The sequence below is a fragment of the Lacerta agilis genome, chromosome 17, assembly GCF_009819535.1.
Source record: "Lacerta agilis isolate rLacAgi1 chromosome 17, rLacAgi1.pri, whole genome shotgun sequence".
NCBI classification, from domain to species: domain Eukaryota; kingdom Metazoa; phylum Chordata; class Lepidosauria; order Squamata; family Lacertidae; genus Lacerta; species Lacerta agilis.
The window spans coordinates 29,391,500-29,412,699 of record NC_046328.1 but is presented as its reverse complement, the minus strand read 5'-3'; the positions used below and the strand labels follow the sequence as shown (position 1 = coordinate 29,412,699).

At 49.0% G+C, this 21,200-nt stretch overlaps 1 protein-coding gene across 4 annotated transcripts; it reads left to right on the top strand.

The window, feature by feature from the left end:
- Positions 1 to 320: 320 nt before the first annotated feature.
- MTA2 (metastasis associated 1 family member 2) lies at positions 321 to 20,148 on the top strand. 4 transcript variants are annotated; one of them, XM_033174231.1, is made up of 18 exons: positions 321 to 521; positions 6,512 to 6,579; positions 7,727 to 7,820; positions 10,492 to 10,609; positions 11,988 to 12,051; positions 12,299 to 12,416; positions 12,544 to 12,646; positions 12,742 to 12,841; positions 13,727 to 13,915; positions 14,645 to 14,719; positions 14,911 to 14,969; positions 15,081 to 15,178; positions 15,459 to 15,598; positions 16,020 to 16,248; positions 16,338 to 16,427; positions 17,072 to 17,214; positions 17,933 to 18,081; positions 19,224 to 20,148. In XM_033174231.1, the coding sequence occupies exons 1-18, from the start codon at positions 494 to 496 to the stop codon at positions 19,393 to 19,395; spliced, it is 2,037 nt and encodes a 678-aa protein (XP_033030122.1). In that variant the 5' UTR covers positions 321 to 493; the 3' UTR covers positions 19,396 to 20,148. The 4 variants fall into 4 exon arrangements, with proteins under 4 accessions (XP_033030122.1, XP_033030123.1, XP_033030125.1 ...); XM_033174232.1 differs by having other exon boundaries at positions 322 to 521; positions 17,072 to 17,190; positions 19,224 to 19,395; XM_033174234.1 differs by lacking the exon at positions 17,933 to 18,081 and having other exon boundaries at positions 322 to 521.
- Positions 20,149 to 21,200: the final 1,052 nt, after the last annotated feature.

The window sequence follows — 21,200 nt, the reverse complement described above, 5'->3', positions numbered from 1 at the left end:
GGAGCGTTCTGAACTCTTGCCACTAAAGAGCAGTCCAGACCCGTCCTCCCTCCCGCTTATAGCGGGGAAAGGTTTGTTTTACGGAACGACCCGAAGCTATCCGGGAAAACACGAGTGGCCCTCGTCCATTTCCGGGTATGGTCAGCAGACGTCGCCCTCATTCATCCGTTGGTAGTATTGGGGGAGGGGGAAAACTGGCTGGGGAAATCCCCGTCTCTTTCCGACCTCTTTTCCGTAAAAGCCCGAGATGCTGTAAGGAAAGGCGTGTTCTTTCGACGAGCGAGAACCGGAAAAAGCCGATGATTTCCGAAGATTCCCGAGGGGGCTTTCCGGAGGTTCCCGAAGGACTTGAGGCTTGGCCGGCGCCGGCGCTCGCTGCGTGAGAGGGAGACGACAACGGCGGCGGGAGGCGATGAAGAGCGGCCGGGCCCGGAGTTCCTGAGGGGGCCGCGGCGGGCCGGGCCGGGAGGAGTTGAAGCGCCCCACAGGCGTCATGGCGGCCAATATGTACCGGGTGGGCGGTAAGGAAGGAGAGGGGGGCGGGGGGAGCGGGCTTTTTTTTTTTTTTTGGGCCTGTGGGGGGAAAATGGGGGAGGGGCGAGACACGAGGGGAGGAGGGGTTGCTGGCTGGAGGGGGGAATGTGAGGGGAGAGGCAGGGAACGAAGGGGAAATTAATAGGTGAGGGGGCTAAAGGGGTTCAGCCCCAGGGGTTAAAGATAGAGAGAGGGCTGGTGGGGGAGGGGGGTGTCGGGGGGTGCATTGAGGAGTTGGGGGAGGGGACCTTGTCTCACCGAGGAGGTGAGGGGGGCAGGGGGGCTAAATGGAGGGGGGCTGGACCCAGGAAGTTTATTTGTAATGTGAAGGGGGGGTTAAAAAAAAAACCACCATGGGGAGTATGGTGGAGTTTTGTGTGTGTGTTTATAAAGTTAGTTGTGGGGACTGGGTTGTGGATCAGGGGGGTTGCTGAGAGGAGCAAGGAGGCTGGCTGAACTACCTAGTTTGTGAGGTAAAAGGGTTTGAAGAAATAAGGTGGGTGAGAAAGAAATGTGGGGTGTTTAGGTGTGTGTGAAAAGAATAAGGGGGGGGGGTTAGTTCCAAGCAGTGGGATGGAGACTTGAAGGGAGGTGGTTTGGTAAAGTCAAAATGGGTTAGTGAAGGAGGTTGGGGGGGGGTGGGCTGGCTTTAAATTGGGGTGCTGTGGGGCAAAGGGTGTTCCTAAGGAGCAGGGAGGGGAGTTGTTGAATGAAATAGTTTGGGGTGGTTTGAGGTTTGTGAGGAATACATGGAAGCACTTGGGTCTAAACAGGTTTGGGATACTGGGGGCTCCAAGAGGGTTTGTTTCAAATAGTGGGATAACGTTTGGAAATAATTTGCTTTAAGGTACAGTAATTGAGTGGAGGGAGGTTTTTTTTGGGAGGGGGCTAATACTGGAAGTAGTAAAATTAAGAAGCAGGCATAGTGGTAGTGGTGGGACTTAAAAGTGCATGTGGAGCAGGGTGGCGAAAAATAGATATACGAAGGTTGGGGAATATTAAAGAGGTATAGGGAGGAAGCTATTAAGCGGTCTAGTAGTAGCACAAAGATTGGAAACCCAAGGGGTTTGTGTGAATGCACATGGATGTGTGCATATTGGAGGGCAGTGCGAAAGAATAGGTTGGGGTACTGAGGATAAGATATGCGGCTGGACAGGGCAGTTGGAGGCATGAAGGAGTTGGTTGGAGGACTCTGCTAATTTTGTGGTGGATGGGGCAGGCTTAAGAATTCAAAGCCTTTGGAAAAAGGTTTAACTTGAGTAGAGTTGGCGGTTTAAGAGTCTGATAACCCCTTTTGGAGTTTGGAATTTGGGTGAAAGAATTTGCAAGGGGGACACTAAAATTAAAGTTTGGTGGGAAACATGATTATTTCCTCTCTCCCCTGCTAAACAGTTGGCTGCAGCAAGTGAGAAGAGGGTGAGCTATTTTCAGTCTCAGATGTGGTGGTAGAGAAGTGAGGTCCAAAGGATTGGGGTGGGTGGGTGAAACAAGGCCAGACTGGTGGGAAATGGGGGGGGGGGGTTAAGTATTGGTAGAAATGTCAAGATCTGGTTAGTTGTAAAGGGAGGTGTGAGGAGGATGTGGTTGGTTCTGGGAGAGAGTGGGAGCGAAGAAACAGATGGGGAAGAGCGTAATACACTTAGGGGCCGCACAACTTAGAAGTTGTGCAAAGGTTCTTGTTGGATTTGAGCTGGGGGTAGTTAGAAGTCTGGGCCTGTCAGACTGGGGGGCAGGGGGGGGCAAGGAGAGTGTTTTGTGCACGGAGTTAATAACAGGATGCTAGAGAGCTGGTTTTAAGAGTCTGCAGTATGTGAGGTGCTGGAACCTCCATAGTCAGAAGCAATATAGATGATGGGGGGAAAGCACTGGAGAGAGCCATTTCTATGGTTCCTTGCTTACAGACTTCCGGGAGCTGTCTGCTTGGGGTTTGTGGTGCTGAACTAGGGTTGTAGCCAATGTTATTCCTACGCAGAGTAGACCTATTTAATTTAATAGCAGTGACTAACAAAGGTTCATTTATTCCATTGGGTTTGCTCTGAGTACAACTTAGCTGGAAACAACCCAGTGTTTTTCATCTTTGGTCAATTCAGAACACTCTACCAATATATCCCACCCCACCCCCATTGCCAATATATCCCACCCCACCCCCAATGCCTCCAGAATTCCCAGTGTCACAGGGCCATAGGTCAGTGATAGAGGGCACAGCTTGTAGAAGGACCCAGGTTCAAAAAGTTCCGGTAGCAGGGCTAGGAAAGACACATACACACAGGGCTTTTTTTCAGCTGGAGCTCATTGGAGCTTAACTCTGGCACGACTCAGTTGGGCGCCATTGCCATTCTAAGAGAACAAGGGAGAAGTTCATAGTGAGCTCCAGCACCTCTTTTTCTAGAAAAATATCATGGCATATACATACTCATGTTTGTGTACACACACAGGAGAGAGAAAGAGAAACATGCTACTTGCAGTCTGATTTGATAATAAGGGGCTGGATAGGCATATGTTCAACCGTCTCCCTGTTTTTTTCCTTTCACCTTCAAGCTTCTCATCCTTGTATTTAAAACCTGCTGCCCTCATTCTCTCCTACTCTCCTGTTCACAAGCTGTTGGACCCCTTAGTCACCTCTTCCCACTCTTATCTATCTCTTTAACCACCCTGCAGCTCCCTTGGCCTGGAATATCCTCCCTCTCCCTTGTGACAATTCCCCTCTCTTCTAGGCCCCTTCTCTGAAGACTTAACTACTTCAGCCAAATGGTTGGCTGCCATCCACCCTTTGCTTGCTTTGTTACCTGACTCTCTCTCCAAGCCTGACTCTCTCTCTCCCCCCCCCCACCGCTTCTTAATTTCTCCACCACCTCCTGTTTAATGTGGGCTGAATCTGAGTCACTCATATATTGCTTATACATAGTGGCTAGTACTGGTAGGAAAACAAAGAACTTATTGGTAGTGGTGGAAATAGGCCTTGTGGAAGTGCAACAGGCAACCCAACCCTTTCTTACATATCAGACAAATGACTGGCAACCACAACTGGATTGGGGCTTGGGGCTTGGCTACTGTGGAGACCAGGGATGATAGTCTCTATATAGTTATATTGTGTGGCTGGCTGGCCTTCTGCACAATGGCTTTCACCTTCAGCATTCCCATAGTGGTGATATTGGCTTGCTTTTATGTGATTGTCATAAAGATTCAAATATAGTTGTGAAACACTTTAGACAGAATGGTTTCCAGCCTTTTCCTGGCTTTAGCCACTGATAGGTATGATTTGCACCTAACAAAAAACAAACACCCTATAACTCTGTGTGGAGGCAGCCTGCCTTTTGTAGCGTGTAAAAAAGAAGAGGAGTTTGGATTTGATATCCCGCTTTATCACTACCCGAAGGAGTCTCAAAGCGGCTAACATTCTCCTTTCCCTTCCTCCCCCACAACAAACACTCTGTGAGGTGAGTGGGGCTGAGAGACTTCAGAGAAGTGTGACTAGCCCAAGGTCACCCAGCAGCTGCATGTGTAGGAGCAGAGACACAAACCTGGTTCCCCAGATTACGAGTCTATCGCTCTTAACCACTACACCACACTGGCTCTATGCAGTGTGGGAAATTTGCATGTAGTGCTTCTGTTAATGATGGGGAGAAGCAGGGCACTGAAGCCTCATTCCCTAATCAGGGTTGGTGAACCAGTGTCCCTCCAAAAACTGCTGGATTACAAAATCCAATACAGTACAGTGGTACCTTGGAACTCAGATGTAATCTGTTCCGGAAGACCGTTCAACTTCTGAAACGTTCGAGTTCCGAGGAACTTTTGAAAACTGAAGCACTTCCAGGTTTTTGGCGTTTGGGAGCCGAAACGTTTGAGAATGGAGCTGTTTGAGTTCCAATGTACCTCTGTAATTCTCAGTGACCAACAACATCATTGGAGAGCCAAAGGTTCCCAATCCCTGCCCTAACTATTAGAATAAATGTGAGGAACCTTTATTCCTCCTGATGTTGCTGTATTACAATGCCTATGAGCCCCGGCATGCATGACCAGTAGCCAGGGATGATAGGAGCTGCAGTTCTGCAACATATGAAGGTCCAAAGTTTCACCACACCTCCCATTAGAAAATTCTGGTTTCTGCAGCTTCAGTAGGCTTTCCCCCCCACCCTGTGCTTTCAGGCTCACCTTTTTAAAGGTTCGAATTCTGCTTGCTTTAAAAAGTGGGAAATGAAAGATGCTTATGTTGAACTCTTTGTTTTGCTGTCAAATTCCATGGGGGTACACACAGCATAACTGCAGAGAAGTGGGAGATTCACAGCTCTGAGTGTGGGACTTCTAGTAGAATTAACAGAGGGTGCAGTGGAGAGTGGGGTGAGCTGCAGGGTGGCAAGTCTTGAGGCTGGGCCAGAGGGGAGAAACATTGAATAGTCTTTGTCCTGGATAAAATGGGATGGGCTGACCTAGATTAGATAAATCTTCATATTTTTCCTAAGGCACTTTGATGGGTTTGATGAATATAATCAGGGGTCAGCAAGCTTAACGCGCCTTGGGCCAGTGTCTCCAGCACCAATCTCTGGAAGGCGGGGGAACGTGCGCGCATATGCATGGGCCTCCTCTAACCCGGATGTGCACCAAAAATAACGCTTGCGCATGTGCACAAGCTATTTCCGGTGCTCCTCCAACCCGGAAGTGGGTAGCCTTGCAGCGCCGGTAAGAGTGGGCAGCAGGAGTCACCGTGGGTCGGATAAACAAATCCCTCGGGCCTTATCCAGCCCGCGGCCCTTAGTTTGGGGACCCCTGGATATAGTATTCCTATACACAGTATGTACTTGAGCAATGACTACTAGCTATGGTGAATGAACAGAACTTCCATGTTCAAAGGCAGTATGCAAGGGAAGGTGGTTGCCTTTGTGACATGCTTAGAGACTTCCCAGAAGCATTCTTGTTGGCTGCTGTGGGAAATGGGATACTTTATGCAAATGGCCTTTGAAGTAATCCAGCCAGGCTTTTCATATATTCTTGAGGTGTATCTATGACAACTCCTGTAGGTGTCAAGAGCATGGGGTGTAAATGGGGAAGTCTTTAGTTCAAATCTCAGCTCGGCCATGAACTTGCCAGGTAGTATTAAACAATCTCCCCAGCCTCAGGCCCTTATCTGTACAGCATAACAGGGATAATATTCCTTCTGGCCTGTTTTACAGAGGGGCTATCAGGATCACTCCAATCAGGGACAGACAGAAGGTGATTAAGGCCTCCTGATCGATTTCTGGATGGCCTGCAGTAGCTCAGCAAGGGTCTCTGACTCTTCATTATTTAACAAAAACAGCAATAAAAAAGCTCCCCACCTTCCCTCAAATAGGCTTCTGAAATGAGTAAAGCCTGGGAAGAAACCAGGAGCAAATTTTCATGTCAAAGGACTTGCAGGAGGTTATTTCTTACAACTTCCAGGGCTGAGCATTACAAATGCCTCCTCCACTGGCAGTGCTTTGCACCCGTTTCTAATTGGTGGACTTTGAAGGTCTCGTAAAAAAAAAAGCACAGGTTGCTTGCACAACTTACCTTTGATGCACATTCAAAGCACATACCTCCAAAAATTATAATCCTGTGAGTTGTACATTATCCCTTACAGAGCTGCAATTCCCAGCACCCATAATAAATTCGAGTTCTCGGAATGGGCTTTAAAGGTATGGTGTGTACACAGCCACAGTCCTGAAGTTTTTCTGCCTTGGCTTAAATAACATCCATGAAGCATTTAAAACAGGGTTGGGGAACCTGTGGCCCTCCAGAGTACAGTTCCTATGATCCCTGACCATAGAGCATGCTGGCTAGTGTTGATGAAAGGTGGAATCCAGCAATATCTGGAAGACCACAGAGCACCCTAGGAGGAAAAAAGTTAAACATGTACTTACATTGTTGTTTCAGGAGCCAGTGTCTCCTGAGAATATGTTCCTGCTTTCCAGCTGCTGCTTCTTCCACTCCCTCATTGCCTTTCGTTTTGCCCCTCTTACAGATTATGTCTACTTTGAGAATTCCTCTAGTAACCCCTACCTCGTCCGCCGCATTGAGGAGCTCAACAAGGTAATGACAGCGCTGGTTGCGGGAGGCAGAGAGATGGGGCGGGGGGGGGGGTGCTGGGCTGCATGCCTTGGGGGTGCTGGACCTATTGTAGCCAAGGAAGCCAGGATATTTGGGAGCTGAGGGAACATGGGGGTGAAGTAGGAAGCTGCTGGGTGTGGTGAGGCACTTGAAAAGGATCCCGGTAGTCCCCATGACTCAGAAGCCATACATTTTGTGGTCTCATGCCTCTGGAGCTTTCTTCTGCTTGAGGTTACCATATTTTTCACTCCATAGGGCGCACCAGACCATAGGGCGCACCTCGCTTTTAGAGGAGGAAACAAGAAAAAAATTTTTTCTGGTTTTCCTCCTCTAAAAGCCCTGTTTTTTTGAGGATCAGCTAAAAGTTTTGCAGCTTTTTTTGCAAAGGGAAAAGCACTGTTTTTTGAGGATCAGCTAAAAGTTTTGCAGCTTTTTTGCAAAGGGGGAAAAGCAAAGCTCCTTTTGCAAAGGGGGAAAAGCAAAGAGGAAAAGCCCCGTTTTTATGGGGTTCAACTCACATTTCTGGAGCTTCTAAAGGAAAGGGAGCCTTTTCTACAGTTTCCAGACAGATAATCTAATCAGCCAGTCACATGTCACTGGGGAAACAAACAACCTCCCTCTGCAGCACATTCAACAATGGAGGCCTGGGGAAGAGGGCGGGGCTGAAAGGGAGCCGGGGACTCTTATCTCTCCCGATCTCTTGCTGATCAGCTGCTGAGCGGGGTCCTTTCAACACCCCCTTTTCTCTTTGTAAAATAAAAAGCATGGTCCTCTTTTGGCCCCTGGGCAATTCAGCTCCAGGGACCACCATTCGCTCCATAAGATGCACAGATATTTCCCCTTACTTTTTAGGAGGAAAAAAGTGCGTCTTATGGAGCGAAAAATACGGTACATAGACACGCTTCAGGTGCATGGCAAATACTTCCTTATTCCAATGGGCATTTTTAAGGTAGTGTTGATGTTCAGCTTTATGATGAGTTTTCATTCTGTGTTTACTTTTATGTACTAAGACTGGCTAATGATTAAGTGGTATACTGTAGAAATACCTTACATAAATAAGAACAAGATCTTGAGGCTACTGTTGCCTGCCCACTAATAAACAGCGTTGCCCCTCTGTTTCAACCCCTAGACGGCCAATGGCAACGTGGAGGCCAAAGTGGTGTGCCTGTTTCGACGGCGTGATATATCCAGTAGCCTCAACAGCCTAGCCGACAGCAATGCCCGTGAGTAGTGGGGTCCCTGGTGTGCTTTGCATGTTCTTTGGAGCCAGTAGCTGTGGAGTATATTTGGGTTGGGGGTGAGATGTTGCACTGGCCTGTTGGGCTGGGTAGCGTGTGTGTCGTGTGTCTGGGAATGAGCCTTTGGCAGCCTCTCTGGTGACACCGGCTGTGCTGGAGGAGGTTGTGGGGGAGAGGAGAGGCACAGAGGTGGATAGGGAGCTGTTGCCCTCAGGCTGGAGCAAGAGGAGGAGGGAATCAACCTAGGAAGAGAAAACAGGAAGGGAGTGTGTGAAAGGCTGCCCTACCCTCTTTCCGAGAGCAGTTGTATCTGAGAGTCCTGGGAAGCTTCTTTCTATCCTGGCAGAAGTGGAGACTTAAGCAGATTTACTTGGGGGAGGGTGTTTATTTTTCTCCACCTGCTTGCTCACAGATCCAAAATACAGAGTAGCATTTAGTTGCTGGCTGTTTGCATAATACAGTGTTTTTCAACCACTGTTCCGCCGCGAGATGTTGCCTGGTGTGCCGTGGGAAAATTACTTTATATATAGTCAATATAGGCACAGAGTTAATTTTTTTAACATTTTCTAATGGTGGTGTGCCTCGTGATTTTTTTTCATGAAACAAGTGTGCCTTTGCCCAAAAAACGTTGAAAAACACTGGCATAATACATTGACTCTTTAAAAACTTTGGCAGGGGCCAGATAGGAGAATAAGGTGCGTGTAGGTTTGGAACCTTTATGCTTTTCTGCCTTTGGAGAGGGGCCTATAGGGTCTTTGCGGAACTGAATCCCGGTGGTGTTGAAGGCCGGGAGGTGACATCTGCCTCTGGCCCTTATAAAGCCTAGCCGTCTCTGAATCCTGGCACAGTTCAGCTGCTGAAGGGTTAACAGAAGTAGGATGGGGTGGGAGGAGCTTGCTTGGGGCTTCCTGGTCTCTTGGAGCAGGGGCTGTGACCTTGACTCTGTCCAATCAGGCCAGAGGAGGAGGAGGAGGAGGGCTGGTTCAAGGCTGCCTCTAATCCACAGGCCCACCTTTCCTTTGCAGAGGGTTTCCTGAGTCAAAAAGCAGGGGCGGGAGGGGAGGGTGGAGTAAGCATCCTTCAAGTCCCTCCCTGGGACTCTGCCAAGTTCTGAGAAGCAGAAGGGGGTTGGGAGAACAATGAGGCTCTTGGTGGAGGCTGCTTTTAGGAGGGTGGCTGAGTGAGTGTGTGTGTGTGTGTGTAGACAGAGAGAAACTGACATACAGGCACATGCTGTGTTGCTGGAGAGGGGAACGGAAATGACGACCCTTTGACAGCAGCGAGTAGGGCACTGCTCTTTTTTTCTTTTTTAATAAAAAGGGAAAATTAGGGTTGCTATCCTAATCCTGCTTAATTTGGGAGTAAGCCACATTGGAGTCAAAAGACTCCTGAGTAAACATGGCTAGATCTATGCTGGGAAATGATGAAAAGGTTGCAGTATCTGAGGTACTTTAGTAGTTGGTATTTTTTTGGGGGGGGGGTTGATTGGGTCGGGGATCATTATAGGTGTTAGTTACAATTGGAGGAGGGAAAATATTTCTCTCTTTCTCATAGTACTACAACTCAGGAACACCCAGTGAAAATGAGAGGCAGTCGATTAAGGACAGACAGAAGGCTTTTCACGCAATGTGTATTTAATTAAACGATGGAAGTCGCTGCCATAGGATGTGGTGGTGGACTACAACCAATGTGGCTTTTAAAAGAGGATTAGACAAACTTTTTTTTATCCTTGCTCTTCAAGCAGAAAAGGTTCTCATTTTGTATTTTTATGTTGTGAACTGCCCTGTGATGATGTCCAATTGTCAATAAGACAATCTCTGCCTCCAGGGTAATTATCTGCAAGATATGAGACACAAGGAACAAGGCATGGGGACTAACAAGGGGTGGAAAGAAAGCTCAGACACCAGTTCTTAAACCTGTAGTACTTAAAACAACCAGCTGGGATGGAAATCATGTAGGATAGCCTGATGGCATCACCCTTGCTAGGTGACTTTGTGGGAGAGCTAAAGGCAGCTGTTCTCTTGGCAGAAGTGCTTCTCTTTTCTCCCTTTGTTCTACAGCTTGGTAGACTCATAGTGGGAGAATAGGTGTATTAACAGCATGATACTGAGAATAGAACCTCCATGTTCAAAGGCAGTATACCTGTTTGAATTTAATTTATCACCATTAGATCCAAGCCTTCCTTCAGTGAGTTCAGGGAGGCAAACCCCATTTTAAACTCACAACAGTGCTGTGATTTTAGGCTTTGGGTGTGAATGTGTGATGGAAATAGAGGCAACCCAATGACAAGGAAGTATTAAAACCCACATTCTCCAAGTGCTGTTTTAACTATTGGCACCCTGGTTCTCAGACATTAGAGAGAAATAGGAGAGGGCCCATTGCATTTCTGTACTGCATGTGAGTTTCCATATATGTCTAACTGGTTGCCTATGGAAGCAGAGTGTTGGGTTGGGTGGGCCTTTAATTTGATCCAGCAATCCAGTTTTTATGTATTTTGAAAAACCTGATTTTAGCCTTTTGAGTAGTCTTCATATTGATTTGGGGATGACTGCTGGCTAAGTCAAAGGAGCCACGTTTTGTAGTTTCTGGGGGAGATGGAATTCCTGGAAGTGAACACCTTTATCTTCTGCCTCTTTCTCCCCACACCCCAAAACAGGAGAATTTGAAGAAGAGTCCAAACAGCCTTCGGTGTCGGAACAGCAGCGGCACCAGCTGAAACACCGGGAACTCTTCCTTTCACGCCAGTTTGAGTCTCTGCCTGCTACCCACATACGGTGAGGAGAAGCTGGAGACAATTGTTTTACATATATATATGGGACGTGGGTGGCGCTGTGGGTTAAACCACAGAGCCTAGGACTTGCTGATCAGAAGGTTGGCTGTTCGAATCCCTGCGATGGGGTGTGCTCCCGTTGCTCGGTCCCAGCTCCTGCCCACCTAGCAGTTTGAAAGGACGTCAAAAGAGCAAGTAGATAAATAGGTACTGTTCCGGCGGGAAGGTAAACGGTGTTTCCGTGCGCTGCTCTGGTTCACTAGAAGCAGCTTTGTCATGCTGGCCACATGACCCAGAAGCTGTACGTTGGCTCCCTCGGCCAGTAACGCAAGCTAGCTGGCCCGTTGCAGTGACTTTTTTGTGAAATGGAAAAGGAAGATCTAGATCTATATAAATGTAAACTGTCCATGCCCACAGCTTCTCCCGTTGAATTTCTGCCTGCCTCCTCTCAGTCTTTTCCCCATTTCTTCCTCCCTCCACACAGCTTCTCCCATTGAATTTCCACCTGCCTCCTCTCCGTATTTCCCTCCATTTCTGACTGCCTCCACACAGCTTCTCCCGTTGAATTTCCTCCTGCCTCCTCCGTCTTTCCCCCCGTTTCTGCCTGCTACCTTCCCCTCCCCCACACTTTCCCTGGTCACCCCAAAACTCTGTTGCTTACTGCTGTATAATTGCAAATGGAGCTCGTGTTCTGGAAAGCGGCTTGTCAATTGCTGTGGTCTGGGAAGGCGTGCACGCACACGCAGACGGCTTCTTCAGGGGTTGGTGGCCTCCATTTTTGCCCCGCGCTACCATAGCAACCTGGCCTCGCAACGCCGCCTGGCCTCAAAGCCCGGCTTCTCTCCTGTCTCTTGAGGTTTTGTCATGTAGTAGCAGCTCTACCCCCCCAGCCGCCTCTCTGTGAACAGCTGCCTGCTTGTTATGCGTTGTCGGGCTCCTTGAGGTGGCGGTTGAAAGTTAGGCCGCAAATGGTGGACAGTTGTTTGAGGCGGCGGCTGAAAGTTGTCGCCTCGGGAGTTGGGTGGCGCCTTTCTATTGGTTGCTGGTTGTGATGTCAGTGCTGTTGCTGGTGACATCTAATAGGCACACCATTTTTTTGCGTTTATTCTTTATTTTAGGTACGTCAGGTGTGGTTTTTTTGAAATTTTATTATCCTATATTATTCCCTGATGGTCATGGAATGCTGTGTCCTAATTTGATGCTGTTTGGTCCAGCAGTTACGGAGCAAGTTGGTAACACCTGCGCACGCAATGGGAACATTTATATATATATATATAGATAAAATCACTATATTTGTATAAAAAATAAAAAAAATCAAACAACCATACACACACAGTTGAGAGAGCTGCTAGGCTAGACGCAGGTTCTGTTTGTCTTTGCAGGGGGAAATGCAGTGTTACGCTGCTCAACGAGACAGACATCCTCAGCCAGTACCTGGATAAAGAGGTGAGGCAGGTTGCGTAAAAAGGAATGTATGTGGCTTCTTGTAGAGTCCCAGTGTTCTGGACTTGGGATAAGAGGGTATCATCCCTCAGCTCCATCAAACAGAATAGTAGGGAAGGCAGCCCCCGACTTATGTTCTCTTTAGGCTTTGCAGAAGGAGTGAAGACATCCTCCTACTGCCAGGAACTGAAGAGACTGAGGGTTTTAAGGGTACCTCCTTTTAACTTTCCATGCCCCTTTTCCCTCCCAGGATTGTTTTTTCTACTCACTGGTCTTCGACCCAGTTCAGAAGACTCTTTTAGCTGACCAGGGTGAAATCCGGGTTGGCTGCAAGTATCAGGCAGAGATCCCAGAGCGGCTGGCAGAAGGTGAGCATGGGAAAAAAAACACGCACCCTTGATCACTGAGCAAAAAGAAAGAAAGAAAAGTTCTTCCCTCGGTTGGTGGGATCATGGTGGTCTGTGCATTGACAACCCCACTCTCATACACCCTCAGGAGAATCAGACAATCGAAACCAGCAGAAGATGGAAATGAAGGTGTGGGACCCTGACAACCCTCTTACTGACCGGCAGATTGACCAGTTCCTTGTGGTGGCTCGGTGAGATCCGGCTGGGGGGTGTTGTGGCTCCTCTTGCCAGTCTAGCTCCAGCTCCTGCGGGTCATTAACCCTCCCTTTTCTTCCTTCAATGCCAGGGCTGTTGGCACCTTCGCTCGCGCCCTTGACTGCAGCAGTTCCATCCGGCAGCCCAGCCTTCACATGAGCGCGGCTGCCGCCTCCCGTGACATCACGCTGGTGAGGGGGCAAGGAAGGAGAGAAGGGCAATAGCTGTGGGTGGGGCATCACGGGTGGGGCAGGGCTGTATATTATGTATAGATAAAAAACTGCACCCAAGCCCTAGGTCAGGAAGAGCCGAGGGTTGAATCCAGTGTCAGTTCTACTCCCAATTCATGGAAGTTACTAGGCATTACTAACTTGGATCCATCAATTACAGTAGGTCTGCTCTGTTGGATACACCCCCGAGATTTGCAAAATGCTAATTTAAAACCATGCCAATCCTCTTATTTTCACAAAACTGTCCTTTTAACAAACAAACAAACAAAAACCAGCTTGGTATAATTTATTCAGTTAAGACAGGTGAGGGACAAGGAAGTATTCTACTGACATTTGGATCCATATTCAAACACCCCTCTAGCATTGTTTTCAAGCCTGTGTTTGCAACCATAAGGACTAGGAGCTCAATTCAAACACCACACAAAAGCATATATTAACCATAGTTTACCACTGGAACCAACTGGTTTTTGAGCTTCCTTACTTAGAAGGAGAAAGCCATGGTTGTGAGGCTGTTTGTCTGCTCCCTTGCCCCGGCCCCAATCTGCTCAGCAGTCTGCAAAGGCCCCCAGAGGCAGAGCAGTGGCTACAATTCAGATTTGTTGATTCAGACATGGCACCAAACTATAGCACAATCTGCTTAACAAACCATGGTCTGGTTTGCCAGCTGGTTGCAAATCATGGTTTCTCAATTCAAACTTTGCATCCAGCCATTACAGCTAAGTTTCCTGGAGCTGATGTGGGGGTCTGAGATTCTGAGGAAACTTAAGTTCTGAACCCAGTGCTACATTCAGCAGACTGCACAATCCCAAGTCGCACAATCTCTTCTGTCCCCTTCTGTCTTGGCAGTTCCATGCAATGGATACATTGCAGCGGAATGGCTACGACCTGGCCAAGGCTATGTCAACACTGGTGCCCCAAGGAGGCCCCGTGCTGTGCAGGGACGAGATGGAGGAGTGGTCGGCTTCCGAAGCCATGCTCTTTGAGGAGGCCCTGGAGAAATATGGCAAAGATTTCAATGACATCCGGCAGGACTTTGTGAGTTGGGGCTATGGGTTGGGTGGAAAATAATGGCCAGAGTCTCCTGTGGCTCTACTTTTTACCCCCTCCTCTTCCTTTCCCCCCCAAAACTGGGAAGGGTGGCATCTCCCCCACTCTTGGAAAAGGGACATAATCATTTCTCCTCCTGATAAGCAGACAGACCCAGTTTCTAATTTGCACCAGGACTCCGTATATGGGATGCATGTAAAACTGGTATTGTGTACAGAAGTGGTTTTCAACCAATGTGCCATGGCACCCTGAGACACCTTGAATGATGGTGGGGGAAGCCACGGGCAGCACCAGCCTCTGTCCCTTCTCCTTCCCTCCCTCCCTCCTTTTAATAGATAGATTAGATCGCGTATATTAGATTGATAGAAATGGCCATGCGTGGTGGAAGCAAGGATTGCAACACCTACGAAGCGCGCCTCACAGGAAATGTAGTTCCTATGCCCCGCCTCCACCTTGGAGGGGGCTACACTGCCCGCAGATAGGCTGAAGGGGAGCCGCAGAAAGAATGTAGTTGGTCAAGGGAGCTGTGGACTCAGAAAGGTTGAAAACCTGGTGTGCAGAGTTCCTTCTCTTCCAGATTCCAACTGCTTCTCTAACTGTAGTTCGTCCCCACCAACTGGAGGGCTGCCCAGAGTCAAATGCCAGCTCCACCCCCCTTCAAAATGGTGGGTTGGGCCAGTAACTCTGCGTTCCCTTGAAGTCTTGTCTCTCTTGCAGCTCCCGTGGAAGTCCCTTGCCAGCATTGTGCAGTTTTACTACATGTGGAAAACCACGGACCGATACATCCAGCAAGTGGGTGAACTGATCTCTGCAGAGCTTTTGGGGTTTGGCAGTGAGGGGGGAAGAGTCCCGTTCCTTGCCCAGAGGCTGCACCTGCCTGTGGACCCCCCCTAACCAAGTGGCTTTGATAACGTGGGACTCAGGCAGAGACCCTGCGAAAGGCAGCATGTCTTGACCTCCCCACATTCTCCTTTTCCTTGCAGAAAAGGTTGAAAGCAGCGGAAGCTGACAGCAAGCTGAAGCAGGTGTACATCCCCACCTAGTGAGTATTCCCCACCCACCTCAGAGACCAGCAGGGACAGATGTATCCAGAGTTCAGCCTGGCCTCTTTAACAGCATTTGTCTTCTTCCCCATCCCTTCCACACCACCCAGCACAAAACCCAATCCAAACCAAATCATCTCTGTGGGCTCCAAGCCTGGCATGAACGGGGCTGGCTTCCAGAAGGGGTTGACCTGCGAGAGCTGTCACAGTGAGTACCTGCCGGGGGGGGCACTGTATCTCTGAGGACAGGGAAATGGCACAAGCCAGTCCACCCCTTGCACAGTGCAAATGGGTTTCTGTTCATCAGTGGTGACTGACAACAGCGCTGCTGTGTTTCACTCAATGTGGGTGGGCTCTGTGTTGGTTCACCCACCTGAGTTATTTGCCTCCTAAGCTGGTGGGAGGGGGGGGAGAGAGAGAGAGAGAGAAAATCTAGGGTTTCACCTATCACGAGTCCATGATCCCTCTGCCTCCTTTTTGCCCCACAGCCACCCAGTCAGCACAGTGGTATGCTTGGGGTCCCCCCAACATGCAGTGCCGCCTGTGTGCCTCCTGTTGGATCTACTGGAAGAAATACGGGGGCCTGAAGACCCCAACACAGCTCGAGGGAGCAGCCCGCAGTGTCACGGTAAAGCCTGCTCTAGTATCGCTAGTCTCTGGTTTGAACCTGAAGTATAACATTTGCTGTCTTCACCAAAGCCTCTAAAATTGCTATATTCTTCTGGGTTCTACCTGTAATGGCTACTAGAAGCAGCAAATTTAACAGTGAAGGGGACTTTGCTCAGAGGATTTCCTGGCCTCATCGTTCTTATCTCTCCATGAAAGCAGCTTTGCCCAGGAACAAATGGTTGGCTTTTTAGATTTTGATACCACATTGGCAGGTGGTACAGTGCTGGCCTCTTTTTGTTACGTTTTCATTGATGTAGCTGGCATGTTGCCACATGCTGGTTCTTTCCTATTCCCTTTACTTTTGGGTGGGGGGTTGGGGTCATTTACTTTGCAAGCTGAATGGGGATCTCACCACATTGCCTCCTTCTCCCGTTTTCCAGGAGCCACACTCCCGGGGCCACATGTCTCGGCCAGAAGCCCAGAGCCTCTCTCCCTACACGACCAGCGCCAACCGGGCCAAGCTTCTAGCCAAGAACCGGCAGACCTTCCTGCTGCAGACCACCAAGCTGACCCGCATTGCGCGCCGCATGTGCCGGGACATCCTGCAGCCGCGCCGGGCTGCTCGTCGTCCATATGCACCCATCAACGCCAATGCCATCAAGGCAGAGTGTATGTTTTATGGGTGTGGTGGAGAAGGGCTGCTTGGAACAATGGAGGAGCTGACGGATCTCATTCCTGTTATTTGCTCTCCCCTCCAGGCTCCATCCGGCTTCCCAAGGCCGCAAAGACGCCCCTCAAAATTCACCCTCTGGTGCGGCTTCCACTAGCTACCATTGTCAAGGAGCTAGGTAAGGAGACAGGGCTAGGGCTTATGTCTCACATCTCTTGACATTGGCCTGATCTCCAAATCACAATTATTGCCACCGTTTTGTGCACTCCTTTCTCATGTGTGATTTCCCCTCTCCCTTCTATGGTTTTGCTGTGATGTTCAAATCAAGGAAAAATATGACTGGAATTAACTGGGATTTCCTCCGAACAATGATTTCCAGACAATCCTGACTTGCCACATCATGGGACATAAAAAGGAATTGCACACTCCCCCACCCACCATTCCACAACCCATTTGAAGATTGTGTCCCTGATTGCTGTTGCTGGGAATTGCAAGTGGGAAGAGTTGCTATTGCACTCAGCTTCTGTTTGTGGGCTTCCTTATGGGCTTCTGGTTGCCCACTGTGAAAGCAGGATGCTGGACTAAATGGGCCATTGGCCTGATCCAGCAGCCAGGCTCTTAGGTTCTTATGGTATCTGTCTGGTGTCTTGGAATAGAGGAGAGAGGAAGCTTTGGCCCAAATAAGCTGGTTTCTCCTTCCAAAAGCATCAGATGTTTATAAAAAAACAAGGGAAAAGCAAAATGGGAAGCAAGACTACTGGGGGAAATCCTGTGTTTCTCTTCAAGAGTTGCCCACCTAAGACAATACTCTTGTTCTTCCAGCTGCACAGGCTCCCCTGAAACCAAAAACCCCCCGAGGCACCAAGACACCCATCAACAGAAACCAGCTGACCCCGAACCGAGGCTTGGCTGGCATCGTGGGCAAGCGGGCGTACGAGAGTGTGAGTGCCGCTGGGCTCTGGAAGGTGGGCATCGAAGGGCGGCGGTAGTGTTTGGGTGTGATTGAGTGTGATGTTATGGAGACTTTGGGCAGGGAGAAGGGATGTAATAGCAGCAGGCATAGTAGAGAGTGTCAAAGGATTGTATCCGGTGTTAACCCCACTCAGAGTGAACCTGTTTAAATGAATGAACACAACCAAATTGGTTCCATTGAAATCAGTGAGCCTTCTCTAAGTGGAGCTTGGGTGGGTACCACCTTACAGTTCTGAAAGTTTATTTTGTATGCTTGTGGGAGGGGAAGACCCACACATTTGAAACCCTAAAAAGGGCAGAAAAGGCAAATAATATTTTTTTTAAACAAATTGCAAAATTGTTAGTGTTCACCGTGGCTGATGCTGCTTAAATTCCCCGTAACTCCTTTTTCTTTTTTTCCTTGGGAGGGAAGGAATATGTTGTTTCTGGGGTTCTGTGTTCTTTCTGCGCCTACATCTCTCTCTCTCTCTCCCTCTCTCCCTCTCTCTCTCCCCCCCTCCCTCTCTCTCTCTCTGTAAGTTCCTCTCTGCAGTTGGTGGGGAGGACGGGTAGCCAGTTTTCCCGCAGCCAGGCAGCATAAGACTCCCCCTCCCATTTCGGGGCAGGGCGAGTTTGACTCAGGATGGGGGGGGAGGGCGGGAGCCAGCAAGAGGTGGACACTGCCTTTTGGGGTTTCCTCTCGCTGATAGCTCTATGTGCGACTGGGTGCAGGTGGCAGGGGGCGGGCTCCCCTTCTCGGCCAACGGGCGGCCCATGACTTCCGGAATGAGGTCGAGCACTCAGCCTGCCATCAAGCGTCAGAAGCTGAACCCGGCCGACGCCCCCAACCCAGTCGTTTTTGTGGCTACCAAGGACACCAGGTACTGGGGAAGGGATTTAAAACCAAAAAAATGCAGTTGGGGTGAGCAGGAAGGCGATGGAAAGGGTGGTGCAGTGGGCAGGGTGTTTAGCTTATCCCTTCTCTGGCACAGGGTTGGTACTGGCCTCTTCTGTTCAGGGCTCCTGCCTGATATGGAGGCAGTTTTGTGCCAGTTTTCTTATCAGGAGCAAACAAATTAAAAATTGAATTCCCTTCCCTCCCCAAAAGTCCTGACAGCTATTGCTGTGTGCTACATAATGTCCTTGGGACATCTACCCACTTACCCACCCCTCTTTTCTGCAAAAACTCTGGGCGCAGAGAGATGCTTCACTCTTCCAGACGGTCAAGGGCCCTAGGTCAAGAGGTAGCAACCCAGCCTGTAATTCACCTGGGAAATTTTAGTCAGGTTGTTGCACAGTAGTGGATTCTCTCTCTCCTCCACCTTTCTGCCACAAACAGGGTGTGATTAATGTGCAAAAAAAAAAAGATTTTACTTGATTTGTTTGTTACATATTTTTGGGTTTTCATCAAATTCTGGAGATTTTAGATAAAAGTGTTAGGTGCCAAAAGCTCAGAAGGAAATATGCACGAGGCCCCAGAGTGTGCTTCCGCTGTTCCCCATTGCACAAACAAGGTCTAGAAAATGGCCCTTCTACATTTTAAAATGGATGCAAAGAAATTCAGAAACACAGGCATTCTGCAGAAGCAACAACCTATGCCTCATAATTATTGGTGCCCAAGGCACAATCTTTCCCTTTTTTTAAGGTTTTGTTTTTAGAAATGGCAGGTGCTACAAGCTGTGTAGCTTTGGCACTGGCAACAAGGTTTTATAAACCCTGTCCGATGCTGTTTAGAGACAATCCCAATGTCAGGCCAGAGCTGCAGTTGGAGTGAAAGGGAGTTTAAAAAATACAAGCTGCAGTAGGTGCTGGGATGGGTTGAAATAAAATATTGTTTATGGGCCCCACAAAAACTGGGCCAGCCAGGCGTAGGGGTTGTTTGTGGCGCTTCCCTGCCAGGCTGCTCACTGCGTCTTCCATCATCTTCTGAGGCGCTGCATGCACCACGCGGCCTGTCCTCTTTGGTTAGGCTCTGCAGTGTTTGTGCCCCTGACGCCCTGTGCCTCTTCTTTCCTTCCCCCAGGGCGCTCCGCAAGGCCCTGAGCCACTTGGAGATGCGCCGTGCTGCCCGCCGGCCCAACCTGCCGCTCAAGGTGAAGTCGGTGCTGCCCCTCCGGCCTGTGGCGGCTCCTCTGGTACCCGTACCCCCAGCCCATCCTGCCAGCACCAGCGAACCCATCATCCTGGAAGACTGAGTGCTGTTGCTTCTCTGGCGCCCCCTCTAGGATCCTTGTAACCATCTCACCCGACACCAACACCCCTTTCCCGCCTCCAAGGCCTGTCTGGCAGAGAGAACTTCAGAGCTCCAGTTGCCAAGCATTTGCTGGGATTGGCACAGGCGGGAGGGGGGCATCTCTTTCCCTCTTCCCCCCCTGCAAAGTTCGATACTGGACACCCTTCATTTCCCCCCTTTTATATATATATATGTATTTTTTAATTTCCACGGTTTCCCTTTCTTTTTTTACCCTCCCCTAATAATTCAGACTTGCGCACAAAGCTGGCCACTTCCCTCCCCGCCCCATGGCAGCACCGTAAATGCAAGTTGTGCCCTCTTCTGTGTGTGTGTGTGTGTGTGTGTGTTTGGGGGTCAGGGTGAAGAAGACTGTAGGGATGGCATGGACTTGGGGAAATACAGAACCCCTTTCAGAATGACTTCCATTCCACCCCTGCAGCTGTTTTTCCTTCCTCTTTTTTTGTCTCCATGTCTCTCTCTTCCTCACCCCCCCCTTTTTTTTAAGTTGCCCTCTGGTCCCAAATACCCATGTATCTGGGAAAAGAGGGGCAGCCCCAGCTGTCTGTAAACATGGCTACCCTTGCCCCTCCCCTCAAGCCTTTGACAAGCCCATTTTTTGTACATGGTTTGGAGAGGAAAAAAGTCAGGTTTTTTTTAAGTCAACCTCTTACTGGTTCTTATAGCAACAAAATAAATAAATGCTGTTTTCTTCACACTTCCTCTCCTCTCTTTTTTGCTTTTGTGTGTGAGGGAGCTTGTTTTAGGAAAACTTGGTGCATGGGTTTTGCTCCTTACAGGGAGAAAGGGTTTAATTTTATTTGCCTTGTGTTAAGAGTGGATAGTCTGGACCTACATAGGTTATTCCCCTCCCCCTCCTTTCTCCCTTCTAAATTTTGCAAATGCAGGAAAGAGAACATCACTCACTTCTTAAATAAGACACACAGATAAAGTGAGTGCTGAGGACAGGATAGAAATAATCAGGGAGGCTCTCGTAGACTCAGTATGTTCACAGTCTGTTAAAAAAAAACCTGTGCTTTTCCGAGACTTGTCCTCCCAGTGTAACGACTCCCACTTCAACACTGGAAAAACACTTGGAGGCTCAGTTTAACTTTTCATTTCAATGGAAACAAGTCCTCACTTTTACCAGTTTCATCCCTGCCGTGTTGATGTGGGCCCTCAAAAAGTTCAGTTATCTCATGCAAGAGGATGGTGGAAACGGCACTGCCTTTCCGCTCTTAGCCCAGACAGTCTTCTAAGGCAAATCCCTTCTCTGACAGGCTCTACAGCTCTCTACTAATCTCCCTTCTCGGTCCTCATCTGGGATTAAACTATTCAGATTATGGAAATGCCTGTAGACTAACGTCTGTTCTGGTTGTGAATAGCATAAAATGCACAGCGGCTTTTCAGGAACATTGGGAACCTTTCCTGCTGAAGACAGGCTGTAGCAATGGAAGGTGGTGGTGGGGAGAGAGAGATCTTCAGGAAATCAAGAGACGCAGCATGGGGCCGGTGTTGGAGGAACAGGAAGCCATACAGAGCCAGGGGGTTACACCATCTCCCGCCCACGCTTTCTTACCCAGCGTAATGCACGTGTTTCCTACTCATAACTACTGGTCTCAGGAGTGAGGATTTGAAAGTTTCAGAATGAAGGGGGTGTTGGCTGTGATTGGTGACACAGTAACCCGAATCGCTCATGAATTGTCACATGAGTACCTTCCAAGCTTGGCTACCTACATGTTTGGGCTTTGTAGTAAACCACATTCTGGG

Excerpts from the sequence above, each read along its gene's own strand:
- MTA2 (XM_033174231.1), top strand. The coding sequence starts at position 494 with ATGGCGGCCAATATGTACCGGGTGGGCG. Across the intron at positions 13,916-14,644 it reads ATGACATCCGGCAGGACTTT|CTCCCGTGGAAGTCCCTTGC; the intron begins GTGAGTTGGGGC and ends TCTCTCTTGCAG. Across the intron at positions 16,249-16,337 it reads CAATGCCATCAAGGCAGAGT|GCTCCATCCGGCTTCCCAAG; the intron begins GTATGTTTTATG and ends TCTCCCCTCCAG.